This window comes from Sprattus sprattus (genome assembly GCF_963457725.1).
Source record: "Sprattus sprattus genome assembly, chromosome: 3".
NCBI classification, from domain to species: domain Eukaryota; kingdom Metazoa; phylum Chordata; class Actinopteri; order Clupeiformes; family Clupeidae; genus Sprattus; species Sprattus sprattus.
Genome location: NC_137922.1, coordinates 25,252,805 through 25,267,159, shown reverse-complemented (window position 1 = coordinate 25,267,159; position 14,355 = coordinate 25,252,805). Strand labels below are relative to the sequence as shown.

At 45.6% G+C, this 14,355-nt stretch overlaps 1 protein-coding gene across 1 annotated transcript; it reads right to left on the bottom strand.

Annotated features, from left to right (window-relative positions):
- Positions 1-1,231: 1,231 nt before the first annotated feature.
- ccnt2b (cyclin T2b) lies at positions 1,232-12,794 on the bottom strand. Its single transcript, XM_080834884.1, has 9 exons — positions 12,631-12,794; positions 11,667-11,748; positions 11,276-11,404; positions 9,268-9,328; positions 9,092-9,154; positions 8,825-8,870; positions 6,264-6,427; positions 5,639-5,709; positions 1,232-3,742 (listed from the first exon to the last, which is right to left on the bottom strand). Exons 1-9 carry the CDS (start codon positions 12,786-12,788, stop codon positions 2,417-2,419), a joined length of 2,100 nt encoding a protein of 699 aa, XP_080691010.1. The 5' UTR covers positions 12,789-12,794; the 3' UTR covers positions 1,232-2,416.
- Between the last annotated feature and the right edge of the window lie 1,561 nt (positions 12,795-14,355).

Sequence of the window (14,355 nt, the reverse complement as noted above, 5' to 3'; positions counted from 1 at the left end):
ATTTTCCAGTCTAAATGCTACTGAAATTATCCGGATTTGAGTTGAGCGCCATATTTTAGTGACGGGGGGGGGGGGGGGGGGATGTGCACTTACCACTTTAGATGAGCTATGCTCAGGACCTGTTCGGTGTTTGCTGGGCCGGGAGTTTTTGAGCGTGAAGTGGAGCATCCGTACGTTTGCCTCTGCAGAATGTGGACGAACGCAAGCACCTGGCTTGGTCGTCGGCAGATTGGGATGCTATGTTTAAAGAGGTATGAACACACCGCCAGTGACAGCCTATTAATCAGCCCCTATTCTCCACGGACCGCCGTGTCGGCTTCCTGAAGCATGCTTTCTTCACCCACCTCCGACTATTCGGAGTGAAAGTGCTAGTACAACTCAACATCTCCACCTACAGGTGACACGGAGAACAACATGACTGTGCGGCAGATCTATGAAGCCCGGTGGCAGTATCAGTAACAACGTTTCAGAGTATAGCCAACATAGAACGGGGGACATTTTGAGACTTCACAATTCCAGTTTTAAAATACACATGTGTAATTTAAAATGTGTTAAACCTGCCGATTCAATGGTGATTATATGGCTCTATCGTCGGACACCTAGAGGTCTTTTGTGATAAAGATTCCAGACACTAGTAGTCTCCTAACTTACCTGATTTGAGATAGACCAAATGCGGTCATGCTCCTAAAACTACTTCTACAGTCATGGCGCAATCCTGTGGGAGTTGACCAGTTTCCATAGTAACCACAGAGCAAGCAGCCCAAGGAAAGACAACACAGGGCATATTTCCCTGAGTGTTGTCAATTTGATAAGTGTTAATGAGTTTGTTTAATGGGAAAAATATTTTATATTTGTGAGTTTAGCCCGTTTTGTGACTAGACATTAAAACTAAGTGTCAACAAAAATAAAAAAGACAACACTGCACAGGTCACTGAGATGCGTATGGTTTATTCTCATTGAAACACTGGACATCAAGATTTTGGGGACAGTCTGTTTTTAAGCTACACGAATCCTATGTGGAGTAAAATCACTAGTAGCACGTTTCACAAACCCACAAATAAACAGAAATGAGTCTGAATGACATTCAAAAACAATCAAGAATCTGCATATTAAAAGAAATAAAACATCAGGCTGTACCCAGAATCATGTTTTTTAAAATAGTTTGCATGGTGCGAATGGGGGCTTACTTAGACATGTCATTTTACATTTCCATCAGTTTTTTTCTCCTCTCTTTTCTTTTTTTTCCCTTCCCATTTCTGGGGTGACACTGAAACAGGCTCTTCTAAAATGCACTTTTACAGAAAAAGAAAAAAAAACAAAACAAAAAAATCCTCTTGTAAACGTAATTTAAAATTCTGACTTTTTAATCTTCTAGAGAGTTTCAGGCACTACCTTTGGCATCCAGTTTTACGGTCGTAAGTCTATGAATTCGCAAAAACTTACAAGCCCCCCACACACCCGGAACGTGAACCTGTTCGAGACTGAAGGAACAAAAACGACCCAGCTCCGAACTCTCCTCCAACTCGCTCCTGGCCTCCTCTCCGCTCGTCTCCGCCGGCAGGTCCTCCGACTGCCACAGGACAACCCACCAGGCGCGCTGGCTGGCCTATGTATTGCTGTGCCGTGCCAGTGGCCCTGGTGTTCAAAGGCTATGTCAGTAGTCACACAGGGGCGAGGAGGAGGAGTCTGGAGGCGACAGCCTGGGGGTTTCCGTCCTGTATCACTATAGCAGCAGAGTGAATGATCAGACCCCAACCAAGATGCTTAAGATCTGCCCTAAAATTCACCATTGGACCAACATAATAATCTGTATAGATATGTTTGTATGAACGAACGTATGCATGTATGTATGTATGTATATAGACTTTCATATTTGTTGTTACATCCTTAAGCATCTTCAAACCTGAGCGTTTGAGGAATAGAGTTTAAAAATACAAAAATGCGCGAAAAAACAGTTTCTCCTCTTTTGCACGTCTTGTAAACAGTCATCAGAACCCGAGGTTCTCTCTTTGATTGGAACAAGCACAAACGGTATAAAACATCATCATCTCATTAAATGAAACCGAACCCCGTCTCCGCCCACTCGCGACCTGAGTTCCAGCTGCTAGAGAAGGGGTTGATCTAGCAGGAAGCCTCGACAGGTGGGAATACTTCACATATTTTTTTTCTTTTCTTCTCCAGAGTAGCATTTGACTATCTATATTAATATATATATAGATCTCTTTTTTTTGTTGTTGTTGCAAGACGCAAGTTTTAGGTCAAGATTCGTAAATGTGGAGGTTACTCATTTACTATGATAAAGGAAAAGAAAAAAAAAAAAAAAAACCAACATCACAATTGTGTGTGTATGTTTTAACTCTTGATAAAATGGGAGATAAATTAAAAATGCATGGTTTCTCTCTCACCGTCTTCTCGTCTAGTAGTTCATTTGCTGGGCACTTAGCAAGGAGTCAAGCATGTTGAATGTATCTTCGTAGTCCATGTGCTGGCCGTTGAGGGCTAGGGAGGGGTCAGGCCCGTGGCTCTCGCTCTGCTTCTTGTCTGCCTTTACTAAGGTGCTCAGGGAGCCGTATGCGCCCTGGTGCGGCAGGGCTGCGGCGGGAAAGGCCGCGCTCAGACCAGCACTCTGGCACATCGCGTCCTGCTGGACGCTGCCGGTACTGCCGCCGCCGCTGCGGTGGTGGGAGGAGCCGCTGGAGCTCTTGGAGCTGCGGCTGGACTTGGACGAGTGGTGGTGGTGGTGGGGCTGCGACTGCTGCTGCTGCTGCTGCTGCTGCTGGTGATGGTGGTGGTGGCTGGAGGCGGATGTGGACGAGGCGTCGCCATGGCCGCCCAGAGTCAGCGTGCTGGAGTGAGAGTGGCCGTGGCCGTGTTTGGACTGCCGGTGGCTCGAGTGCTCCCGGTGTTTGTCTCGGCTCTGCCGCGGGCTGGCGTGTTTGCTCTTGCCGCTCGAGCCGCCGCCGGGCACCTCCAGGCCACCGTAGCCGCCCGAGGAAGAAGAGGAGGAGGAGGAAGAGGCCGCGTGGCGCTCGGAGACTTTGATCTTCATGCGGAGCTCCTCCTGGTTGCCGCCTCCGTTGCCGTTCTCCGAGGCCGGCAACCGCCGTTTCAGACTCTTGGACGACGAAGACCTGGAGGAGGATGACGAGGGTTCAGAGCCAGGCGCCGCGGCGTACTTCACCCGGACCGAGCCGTCGCCGGCTGAACCCAGCGGCTGCAGGTGGCTGCTGTTGCCATGGTGATGGTGGTGGTGCGCCTGCTTGCGGTGGGGTTCCGGCTGAGCTGAGGGGGCAGACACGTCGGTGCGCTCCGCCTCGCGACGCTTGGCCATGGCCATCTCGGCGGCCTGCTTCTCCCGGTACTTGTCCAATGAGAGCTTGGCAGGGGCGGGGACAGGTGGGGGGGGAGGGGCCAGCGGCGCCTGGAGAAGCAGTGGTGGCTGGGAGGCCAGGGAGCCGCCGAGGGGGTCCGCCTTCAGACTGTAGACGTCTGCCTGCGCCGAGGATGCTGGAAAGGGGTAGGCGGAAGCCTGCAGCCCCGCCATGCCGTTGAGGGAGAGCGATGCAGCCGAGCCGGAGGGCATGTCCAGCTGGAAGGAGGAAGAGGAGGAAGAGGAGAGGTCGGAGAAGGCGCCACGCATGTCCAGGAGGCTGTCCAGCGAGCTGTTCTTGGCCAGACACATGCTTTGGAATGAGTTGTCGCCAGGGTTGTCCGACTTTGTCTTCTTGGCGGCTTGGTTAGCCTAGACAAGGATGAGAAAAGAGAATAGTTTTAATACCACATTCAAACAAAACATCTTTTATTCCCACATTACAACCAACATCGAACACATTTGGGGGTTAAGCCCAGTCCTGTAGGGGTCCAGGGGCATCCTCCCAGGGGATAAGGTTTTGAAAGCTGTTGATTCTGGCAGCTAAATGCACCACCTTCACTCAGTTTGAGAAACCGTAAGCCTGCAGACGTACTGGACTGCCTGACTCGCATGAACATCACACCATCCTTACTACAACACTGCTTGTCTACATGAACACACTTTTTTTTTTTTTTTTTTTTAGACATGGACATCGCCATAGGTTACCAGGAGAAAACATTTACCAGTTTTGTTTTTATAGACAAAAATGCATTTGTAAATATCCAAAAACATCAGCCTTTGTTTGCTAAGTCTCGGTTCAGATAGGCCTATACAGAGTGTTTTTCTGCCAATCAATTTTAAACTGGTTGATATTAAAGTTGAGTCTCCACGGTTCTCGTCCCTGGCTCTTGCCCAAAGTGCTCCTCCTCCTACACCTCCTCTAGCCTCACTGCACCTCGTTGCCTTCATAATGTTTCTGTCTAAAACAATCTTCTTATATCCAAAACCTTCAAGTCTAGCCTTAGTGAATAAGCTGGCCAGCGTAGCTGCAACGGTTATCGGTCAGTTTGGCAAACAGTCGGCAAGTCTTTATGCTTTATAAGTTTATTAATAGATTAACATGACAACGTGAACTTAGCCGATAACACACACATGCCGCCATTATACCCCGTTACGATAGCTACCACCAGAGGCCAAAAAACACCGGCCCTGAATCCGCTGCGGTCTCTCTCTCTCTCTGGTGCTCACAAAAAAAGTTTTTGCATTTTTTATCAATTATACCATTTTTGACTACATGATAGGAATGACAGATGTATACATTAATTAAACATTCAGGGCTGAGGCCCGTACACCCAGGCCTTACGACATCCATGAGGTCACACCTACTGGTTTAGATAGGCCTATACAGAGTGCTTTTCTGCCAATCGATTTTAAACTGGGAGATATTAAAGTTGACACCCAGGCCTTACAACACCCATGAGGTCACACTTACTGGTTTACTCAAAGGCAAGGCTATTTTTAGAACAATTGATGTGATGAGTGATCATGTAACTTATTGACATTGACTCATTTACCACAAAAGTTGCAGATTAATGATTAAAGGATTATATTATTACATGACCGAGGAGTTTTTTCTATAACGGACTAAGTGCAGTACTACAGAGGGCACAGACTAGCACCGTGCCTGTGGTACTAGAGAGGGCAGAGGGCAAAGACTGGCGTCGTGCCTGTGGTACTAGAGAGGGCAGAGGGCACAGACTGGCATCAGACTTCTGTCGTGCCTGTGGTACTAGAGAGTTGTGCCTGCGGTAATAGAGAGGGCAGAGGGCACAGACTGGCACCATGCGTGTGGTTCTACAAAGGGCAGAGATTGGCGTCATGTCTGTGGTACTAAAGAGTCGTGCCTGTGGTACTACAGAGGGCATAGACTGGCACCATGCGTGTGGTACTACAGAGGGCTGAGACTGGCGTCGTTCCTATGGTACTAGAGAGTTGTGTCTGTGGTACTACAGAGGGCAGAGACTGGCGTCGTTCCTATGGTACTAGAGAGTTGTGTCTGTGGTACTACAGAGGGCAGAGACTGGCGTCGTTCCTATGGTACTAGAGAGTTGTGTCTGTGGTACTACAGAGGGCAGAGACTGGCGTCGTTCCTATGGTACTAGAGAGTTGTGTCTGTGGTACTACAGAGGGCAGAGACTGGCGTCGTTCCTATGGTACTAGAGAGTTGTGTCTGTGGTACTACAGAGAGCAGATGACACAGACTTCTGTTGTGCCTGTGGTACGTACCCTCCAGTTTCGGATGCGCTTCAGCCTGCTGGGGGTCTTCTCCAGGATCTGAAGGAACTCATGAGTCAGTTCTGCACCAGAGAACAAAGTCTGAGTTAGCAAGGTTCTGTTCGTGCTTAGGATATAACGAGAGACGTTTTAGGATTCGGCGTCACAGTGGTGGTGGTGGAGAGACGATGAAATGACAAGCTCCAAACCCCAGAGAGAAGTTCAAAGCCAACGGATACAGAGATACATGCAGTACATGGGACGTCAGTGCTGAGGAGATGCCTAATGAAGGCTCGTTAGGATGAAACATAAGTTACATGGCAGCCTAGTCTGTGTGTGTCTTCATGTGCCCAACACTTACACCCAAAGCCACTGCCTTCCAAAGGTTTAGGAGCTTTTAAGGAAAAACCCTTAGGGTAAGGGTAACTTAACTTTTAAGTTGTTTAGCCATTTTCACTCTGGCAGGGGGACTGCCAATGGAAACTAGCCTTTTGGCTACAATTGGGTGCATTTACATTTTAATGTTTAGTGAAGGTGAAGGTGAAAGTGAAGGTGGGTGAAGGTAATGTACACTGTCCCTTTTCATCAAATAAACAAACTGAAACTGTAAGAATGAGGGCGCTGGTGGATATCTTACGGTCGAGGAGCTCGAGCGTGACGCCACTGTCCACATACTCCCACCAGTGCTTGCCGTCGGAGGAGATGGGGATCTCCCAGTTGGACCACTTGCAGGCCAGGTGGATGCACACGCAGGCCACCACCTGGGGACGATGCTGCAGGCAGAAGGTGGTGAGGTGGAGGCTGCAGGTCGCCAAGGAGACGGAGCAGGACATGCAAGAGAGGAGACACAAACACAGAGAGGGACGAGGGACGCTCCGTTAGTCCTCGAGGCCGGCACTGGCTACTAAATAACTCATCTCTAAGCAACAGTTTAATCTGCAAGTACAGCCTTTTCTTTTTTCTAAGAATTTATAAACACAATTGGTCAGCATGAACAGTGGTACTAGAATGTGTGTGAATCCTTTTGATATTTCAGGGAAGTAAGTAAATTTGGCTCAATGCCATGTCAGCATCTGAGCTTCAAACATGTCTACTGCATCGGCATGGCAACTGTGGAACTACAGCGTTTCTAAAGCGCTAGTGATGTGTGTCAGCTATGTGCTATGGGAGCCCCGCAAATACATCAAACTGGTGGACAGTCGGAACTGGTGAGAGGAAGGCACACACACACACACACCACCACCACCACCACCACCACCACCTCAGTGCGTGTCACATTCAACTCTCTACTATCACAAGAGCACTGGTATTGGGGCGTATTCACTGGTCCACTACAAGACTTCCTAGGCAGTGAGCTAAACATCGGCCATGGCAACCACAGATGGGGGCATTGACTATGGGTGAACTGACAGACGATTTAAAGATAAGAGTCACATACTGGGCACAGCCTGCTAAGTCTGGCCCCAGTGATCCACAGGGAGCATGAACAGTGTCTGGACAGGGACTGACACAGCACTCCGGGCTTTCAGCCGAGGCTCAACCAGGCTACTGGTGACGCCAGCGGAGCCTAGCTTTAGCTTTTTTTTTAGTTTTGGAGGTTGAATTAACAACATGGATCTTGAAGGCTTGTGAGTGACAATGAAAGACAACTGATGGGCAGAGGAACCAATTCTTTCATCTTTCATTCACACTCAGAACAGAGGTGCTCAGCCTGTAAACTAATTCTTTAAATGAGCCAATTAAAACAGAGAGAGACATTAGGATCAAATTGACTTCAGATCTTTGCTTCCCTTGCAATCCAGACACCGTACACTGCTGTGCTGTCACAGATCTTAATCAATTTGTTTAGCAATTCACAGCCTAAGGAAATATCTACAAGGTTATTAAAACAATTTTATTTGCAATTTAAATTAGTTTTAAAGTATTTTCCGGACTGAAAGTCACTTTTTCCACCATCATAAAGTGAGTGAACAATTATTTTGATTACGCAACACTGACATTTGTGTGGATTTAATAGTGAAGCGTGGCAAGATCCAAAATCAACCTCTAAATACACAGGAGAACCCTGCTACACCAGTCATTTCCATCTATGCAAACCCATGCATAGATAAACACTTCCGCAAGGAAAAACTTCAGACTTAATTTACACGAAATGAGGAAATATGGACAATAACCTAGAATGTTTTACCTGACCAGTTATATTTACATGAGAATATGTGTATTATGAGGAACTAAGCCCATTACATGATCATCTCATAGAATTTCGATCTCAAAATGTGAGGGGCTGTTTGGCTGGTCCAGACCGACCTGGCAGAGCTAAAACAACTAGGCCTACACAAACAAAGAAACCAAACTTGATTCTGTGGACTAAACAAATTCAACGAGTAAAACTTCCTTACAAATGGCTCATCAACCAACTTTTTATTTGCACAAATTTCTATTTCTATATGAAACAATGACAAGAACTAGACTGGACAAGAACTACTTCTCTGCTCTACTCTAAAGCCAATCCCGCCTTGACCTGCCCAGATTAGTTGAAGAGCCGCCCAGATTGAAGAAGTTTTGGCTATCTGTCTTCAAGGTCGCAATCAGTCCGACTTGTATAATAACTTGGGAGTTTAGATTGAGGGTTGAGATCGTGACTTACAAGTCCGGAAAACACAAAAAAATATAATTTTTAAATCTTAAGTTTCTTTGGTTTTAAATGAACTATAAAATAAGAATTGTTGATAAATTACATATTTATTACACGCTGGCTATACTAGCTAGGTACACGTATTACATACTAACTATTTTCTATTCAATAATTTAGATTTCATTTATGTGAAGGAAAAAAAGGGAATGTCTGTTATACTTACCGGGACAATCTCTAAGTTAACACCCTTGCAATATTCAGGCTACCAATTGTGTCATTAGACCTATGCACTCTGAACCAAGCAACAGGACGCTGAACAGCACCACTACACTTCACTATGGGGCATACGGCCCTTCTGTGCCAACTCCAGACCCTCGTACAATACACCGCACAGCGCCAGGGCCGGTACTGCCCGCCGGAACAGCACACGTGTACGTGCGCGCCCCGGGGGGTTCCCAGAGGCCCCGGCGCAAAGAGGGGGTTGGACACAGGAAGGGGTACCCTGCAGAACAGGAAGCTATAGTGTGCCATCACAGTGCAACAAAGAGGGTCAGGATAACAACCTGTTGGTAGCCATGAAATAGGAAGTCTGGGCCAAATCCTTGCTTGCTGTGGAGGCAAAACAAGAGAGGAAATGACTTGAAAGCGACAAAATAAAATTGTAAGTATTTTTTAAAGAGTTCCTACAAAAGTAACAGGCATGCTTTCAGTTATTACAATATCCCATGACGGATCGGGATTACAGATATCAGTATGTGTGTGTTTTAACTAAGAGTTAAGTCCATGTCACAGTAGAGCTAGGATTGGAAAGAGAAGGAGAAATCCTCTACCTCGGACTAGCTGGGAACACCTCACAACATCTGTGTGTGGATGCTCTATTGTAATTTCAAACCCTGGAATACAACATGAGGTTAGAGCACGATGTCGCCCGTTTGTCAGGAATATAAACACAGGTGTGGATATAGGCCTTGTGAGTGCCATGTGTGGACAGACAAGGGAAACTCACCGAGGGTTTGCAGTACAATCGTTTCTAGAAGGACCAGTTCTTGAGCTTGCGTAAGGTAGGCCTGGAGTCCGACACACAATACAGTTACATCACCACCCTGGTTCACCATAACAGACTTTCACTCATGCAACTCTCTCTGTTTGGATACTTGGCCCTTTCACTCATGCAACTCTCTCTCTTTGCTTGGATACTTGGCCCATTTCCTTTAACTTCCATCTCTGAGAATGACCCCCACGGTGACAGCCTGTCCCCCCCATCTTGGGAATTCTCTGTGCATCCCCAGAGACCCACCCGGCAATACGGAGTGAGCTGCCGTAACCCTAGCTGTGTTACTCATAAGAGCCCCCACTCCTGTGACGAGAACTAAACCTGTTCCCGGAACATCAGTGTGTAAGTCTGCAGCTCATTTCTTTACCGGTATCATGGTTGGCTAACTGGCTCAATTGATCAAGTGTGATGCAATCACTTACATTTGCTGATTAGGTTATAGTGCATTTCAAATATTAAGCCATGGCCTGAACTGAAATAGGCCAAGCAGAATACTATATTAATTTGGAATACACAGATTTTGTATCCCGAATCTATTCTGTGACTGGTCACAAAATTGTCTTTTCCTTTTTGTTCAGGCCACATCACAACGTGATGCCGCAAACACTGTCATATGTCGAGACGCGTGTCCATTTACCTATAGATTAGGGCTGCTCGATTATGGGAAAAATCATAATCACGATTATTTTGGCCAATATTGAAATCACGATTATTCAAACGATTAATTCTGAGTTTGAAAACATGATGCATTTATTTACTGAGAACTTTGAAATTTCCGTTTAAAATTGTATTTGTTGTGTACACGCTATATGCGTTGGAATGCGCTGAACCGTCAAGGTTGACGGATCCCCATTCAAAGTGAATGATAGGTAGCTCAGACACCTCGCAAATCCTCTCAGACATATTTTACAATAATGGGGGTTTGACATTGTGCAGTGCTTATTTCTCGGTAACTTTATAAAAGTATAAGGTAAAAACAACCAACTTTTAGGTGCAAATGAGACCATCTACGGAGTTTGGTCACCCATCTTTAGGTTTTTTTGCTTCGCTTTTGAGACGTGACCATAATCGTGATCTGATTGGCTAGAGCCTGTGCTGTCATGAACATCTGTCAACGGTCGATGCTGCTGATTGGCGGCTCACTGGCATGTCCCGCCTCCGGCTAGTGGCATATAACTTTGTGATGTCAAACGCCAGTATAAGATTTAACTCCCTCTCACCGCGTTGAATGCTTTTGGGGGAAAGACTGAATTACGGAAATTAATCGTTTCAAGTCAATTATATGAGTTTGGAGATCGTTTGGCCCAAAAATTGATATCGCGATCAAAATTCGATTAATTGCACAGCCCTACTATAGATAACATTTGTTTTTACATCAACTTATAGACTAGATTTCTGTTCAAGTTTCCCAGAGAAGGGGGAAGGAACGCAAAACAGATGCAATTAATAAAACTGACAGAATGAAGTATTATCTACAATAAAAATGCAACTTGGCCAGCTACTAGATATCCAAATGTACTGTGATCCCTCAAGCGTAATGATATTTTATTAAGAAGGTGCAAGGCCTTCTCCCTCCCACACTCTTTGAGGAGGAGAGTGATGACGTACTAGCCCACCTACTCTGCATAGGCAACCAATGTAAATAAACCCTTCTCCATCAAGAGGTCAAATTAAGGTTATCCATAACTAATTCTGCCAACTGGGGAAGAGACTGATGTTGTATAAGAGGGAAATTGGCGCAGGAGGAAACTACGCAGGTTAATACGTGACAGTTCGTTAAGGTCAACTCCTCTCGCCTATGGCACCTAAGGGGCCCTGTGTGTGGAACGAGAACTTTGAAACAAGACAAACGGCATTCACCCGCTCATACACAATCAAGACTCTAAAAAACAAGCTGATCGCTCTCCACACAGATCCCCATCCAACAGACGTTCATCGAGCCAGTGGAAGCGTCACCTACATTGCTCTTTGTGTCCAACGGAGGGTCCTGTGGATGGAGACAGGCGTGCGAAACCTTTATGACGTGTTCAAGCTTCCTTGGCTGTTCTTCCACCTTTGCGGCTAAGAACAGCGTAGTGGGTGAAATTATCTGCCAAGGAAAACAGAGCAAAAGGACTTCGAGTCTGGCTCCACAAACAACGGATTGATCAGCATAGATAGAGTGTAATCCAGGGAAGAAAAGGTAAACACTGCAAAATAATTAGTTGTTTGTTCAGCAACCCTGCCACAAAACAGACCTAGCAATGACAGTTTACCCCTGGACATCTTCACATGTACAACAGAAACACTACATTAGAAAGAAACACGTCAATGTTACTTCTTTACCAAGCCTCACAAGACATTTCACTTACATTTCTATGGAACTTCGTGAAGGAGTGGAGCATATAAAATCTGTGCATGTAAACGATAGCAGTGTTGATTGTGAGCTGAGATCTAAGGCAAAGGTGGTTAAGGACAATAACAACATTGAGCGAGTTGGAACTGGTACCGAGCAAAATATCTAACCTAACTCTGAAATACAGCCCATAGATTCAATGACTAATGATTTCCGATCAAGCCGAGGCGACCCTTAGACAATAAACGAAATACATCAAAATGTGCAAAAAAAGTACGCATCATTATATGATGCCATGTGTAACATTGACGATGCCGACATGAATTTGCAAATACTGCATTATGTAACAAAATTGCTAGATTGGGTCAGAAGCCGGCTAACGGGCCTTGCTAACAATTCTAACCTATGCTAGGCCGCTTGCTAGGACGTAAAATACGCAACACTAGCGAGACACTATTGTCGTGAGCTGGCCTGATCACGTTATCGCAATATCGTTTTTACACGTTGTAAAATTGACAAATTGCAGATTTACAACATAAAATAAACACGTTTGTAATTTCTGGTCGTAGGTTACGACTCTGGTCTTTTAATTATCACAAAATTCCACTAAACTGGCTAGCCAACAAATGTATGCACGGCATCTTCATTGTAGCTAGCACGCCATTTCGACATTGTGTCGATAGCCAACCTAGCCCGTTAGCATAGCTAGCAGGCTAATATAAAAGAGGCCACGGACATTGATCTTTAAATCAAGGACTTCATCCAAACACTATGCAATACTTTGCCTAAAATTACCGATATTTTACAACAACACAATTCCCCTATAGAAAGAGACAAATTTGCTTCAATTAGACGACACATTTCGACGCCACATCATCCAAAATTTTGAGGGCGATGTTTCAGGCGAGGCGCCATGAGCCCTGCATACGGCTGGCTAAAGAGTTAGCACGAATGCGTCTTTCATATCTCAAAGAGGATACACGTTGAGTCTTTGGCCCATGTCCTGAATAAGATTCGCAGCTTGCTGGCGGTAAGATAATTCTCTGTCCGGCTCGATTTCATTGCGACGGGACGGCGTATTTTCCAATTGTTCAGGGGTGAAGAGCCATTTCGAGGAACCCCGGTACCCAGCCGCCATGTTCGTCCCGGCGCGCCGACGTTCTTCTTCCTCACAGAAATTACGCAAGTCTGTTTAGAGGCCACGGGTTCATGTGAACGCTGCCACCTACTGTCCCGGGGAGAAAATTGAAACAGACGTGCAGCAAGAAACCTCAAATCTAGGCGAGATTCAAGACTGGATTATGGATACTGACAGTACACCTCACAGTGTCAATGCAAACAAGATTTATTTCCTAACATTTTATGGATTTCCATTGCCCGACCAGTAGGCTACATCAAGAACTGTACGTTGAACTTGTGTCCACTGCCATTTAGTCATATTTAGACATCTGAAGGATACTGGATGGAAATTACAATAATGTTAGATAGATTGGTCATAATAAGAGTTCAGAGGTGCTGAGTAATGACTCTCCAAGTTGATGAGCTAGCATGGTGGCTCTCTTTTGGATGAGGGGGGAGAAGAAGGGAGAACTATTATTGTGAATGAATGGGGCAAATGTGGATGGGTGGATCCCTGGATGGGTTAAATGCAGAGGTGGATTTCAGAGTGTGTGTGTCTACACCACCTCTGCCATAGAGTCACTTTCACTTCACTTCACTTCAAATGTCATATTTGTATCCACGAATAGCAATAACGCTACAGAGAGGTAATAACACAGAGAATTAACATTTGTGTAATCCACCCTCAATCATGATTAACTGTAGGCCTATATGTGTACTGTGTGTGTGTGTGTGTGTGTGTGTGTGTGTGTGTGTGTGTGTGTGTGTGTGTGTGTGGTGTGTGTGTGTATGTGTGTGTGTGTGTGTGTGTGTGTGTGTGTGTGTGTGTGTGTGTGTGTGTGTGTGTGTGTGTGTGTGTGTGTGTGTGTGTGTGTGTGTGTGTGTGTGTGTGTGTGTGTGTGTGCATGTATAGGTTTTACTATGAGGTGTGTCAAAATCAAATTTAAAGAAAACACTCAATGACGTGAAAATGATATAAGCTATTGATCATTGAATCCATCAGATTCTAACAGAGACATCCAACAATATAGATATAAACCGAAATATATACTTTAAATATGAAATAAAAATGAGTGCATAATTGATGATGGCCAATGTGCTTAAACATGTTGGTTTCAACAGCAACTTTTTAATAACATGCAGTAACCTCTGACCTCTTTTAACATGTAATGGATTATCCTTTTACTCTCCTGCCGCCATCTTGTGCTAATATGGCATTCTTTCCCGCTGGATCAGAACCAGAACTGGGCCAGACCTGTTTCAGTCACCTGGATACTCCTAGTTCTGTTCAGATCACCTGGATAATCCTAGTTCTGTTCCAATCACCTGGATAGTCCTAGTTCTGTTCCCGTCACCTGGATAGTCCTAGTTCTGTTCCCGTCACCTGGATAGTCCTAGTTCTGTTCCAATCACCTGGATAGTCCTAGTTCTGTTCCTGTCACCTGGATAGTCCTAGTTCTGTTCCTGTCACCTGGATAGTCCTAGTTCTGTTCCTGTCACCTGGATAGTCCTAGTTCTGTTCCTGTCACCTGGATAGTCCTAGTTCTGTTCCTGTCACCTGGATAGGCCTAGTTCTGTTCCATTTA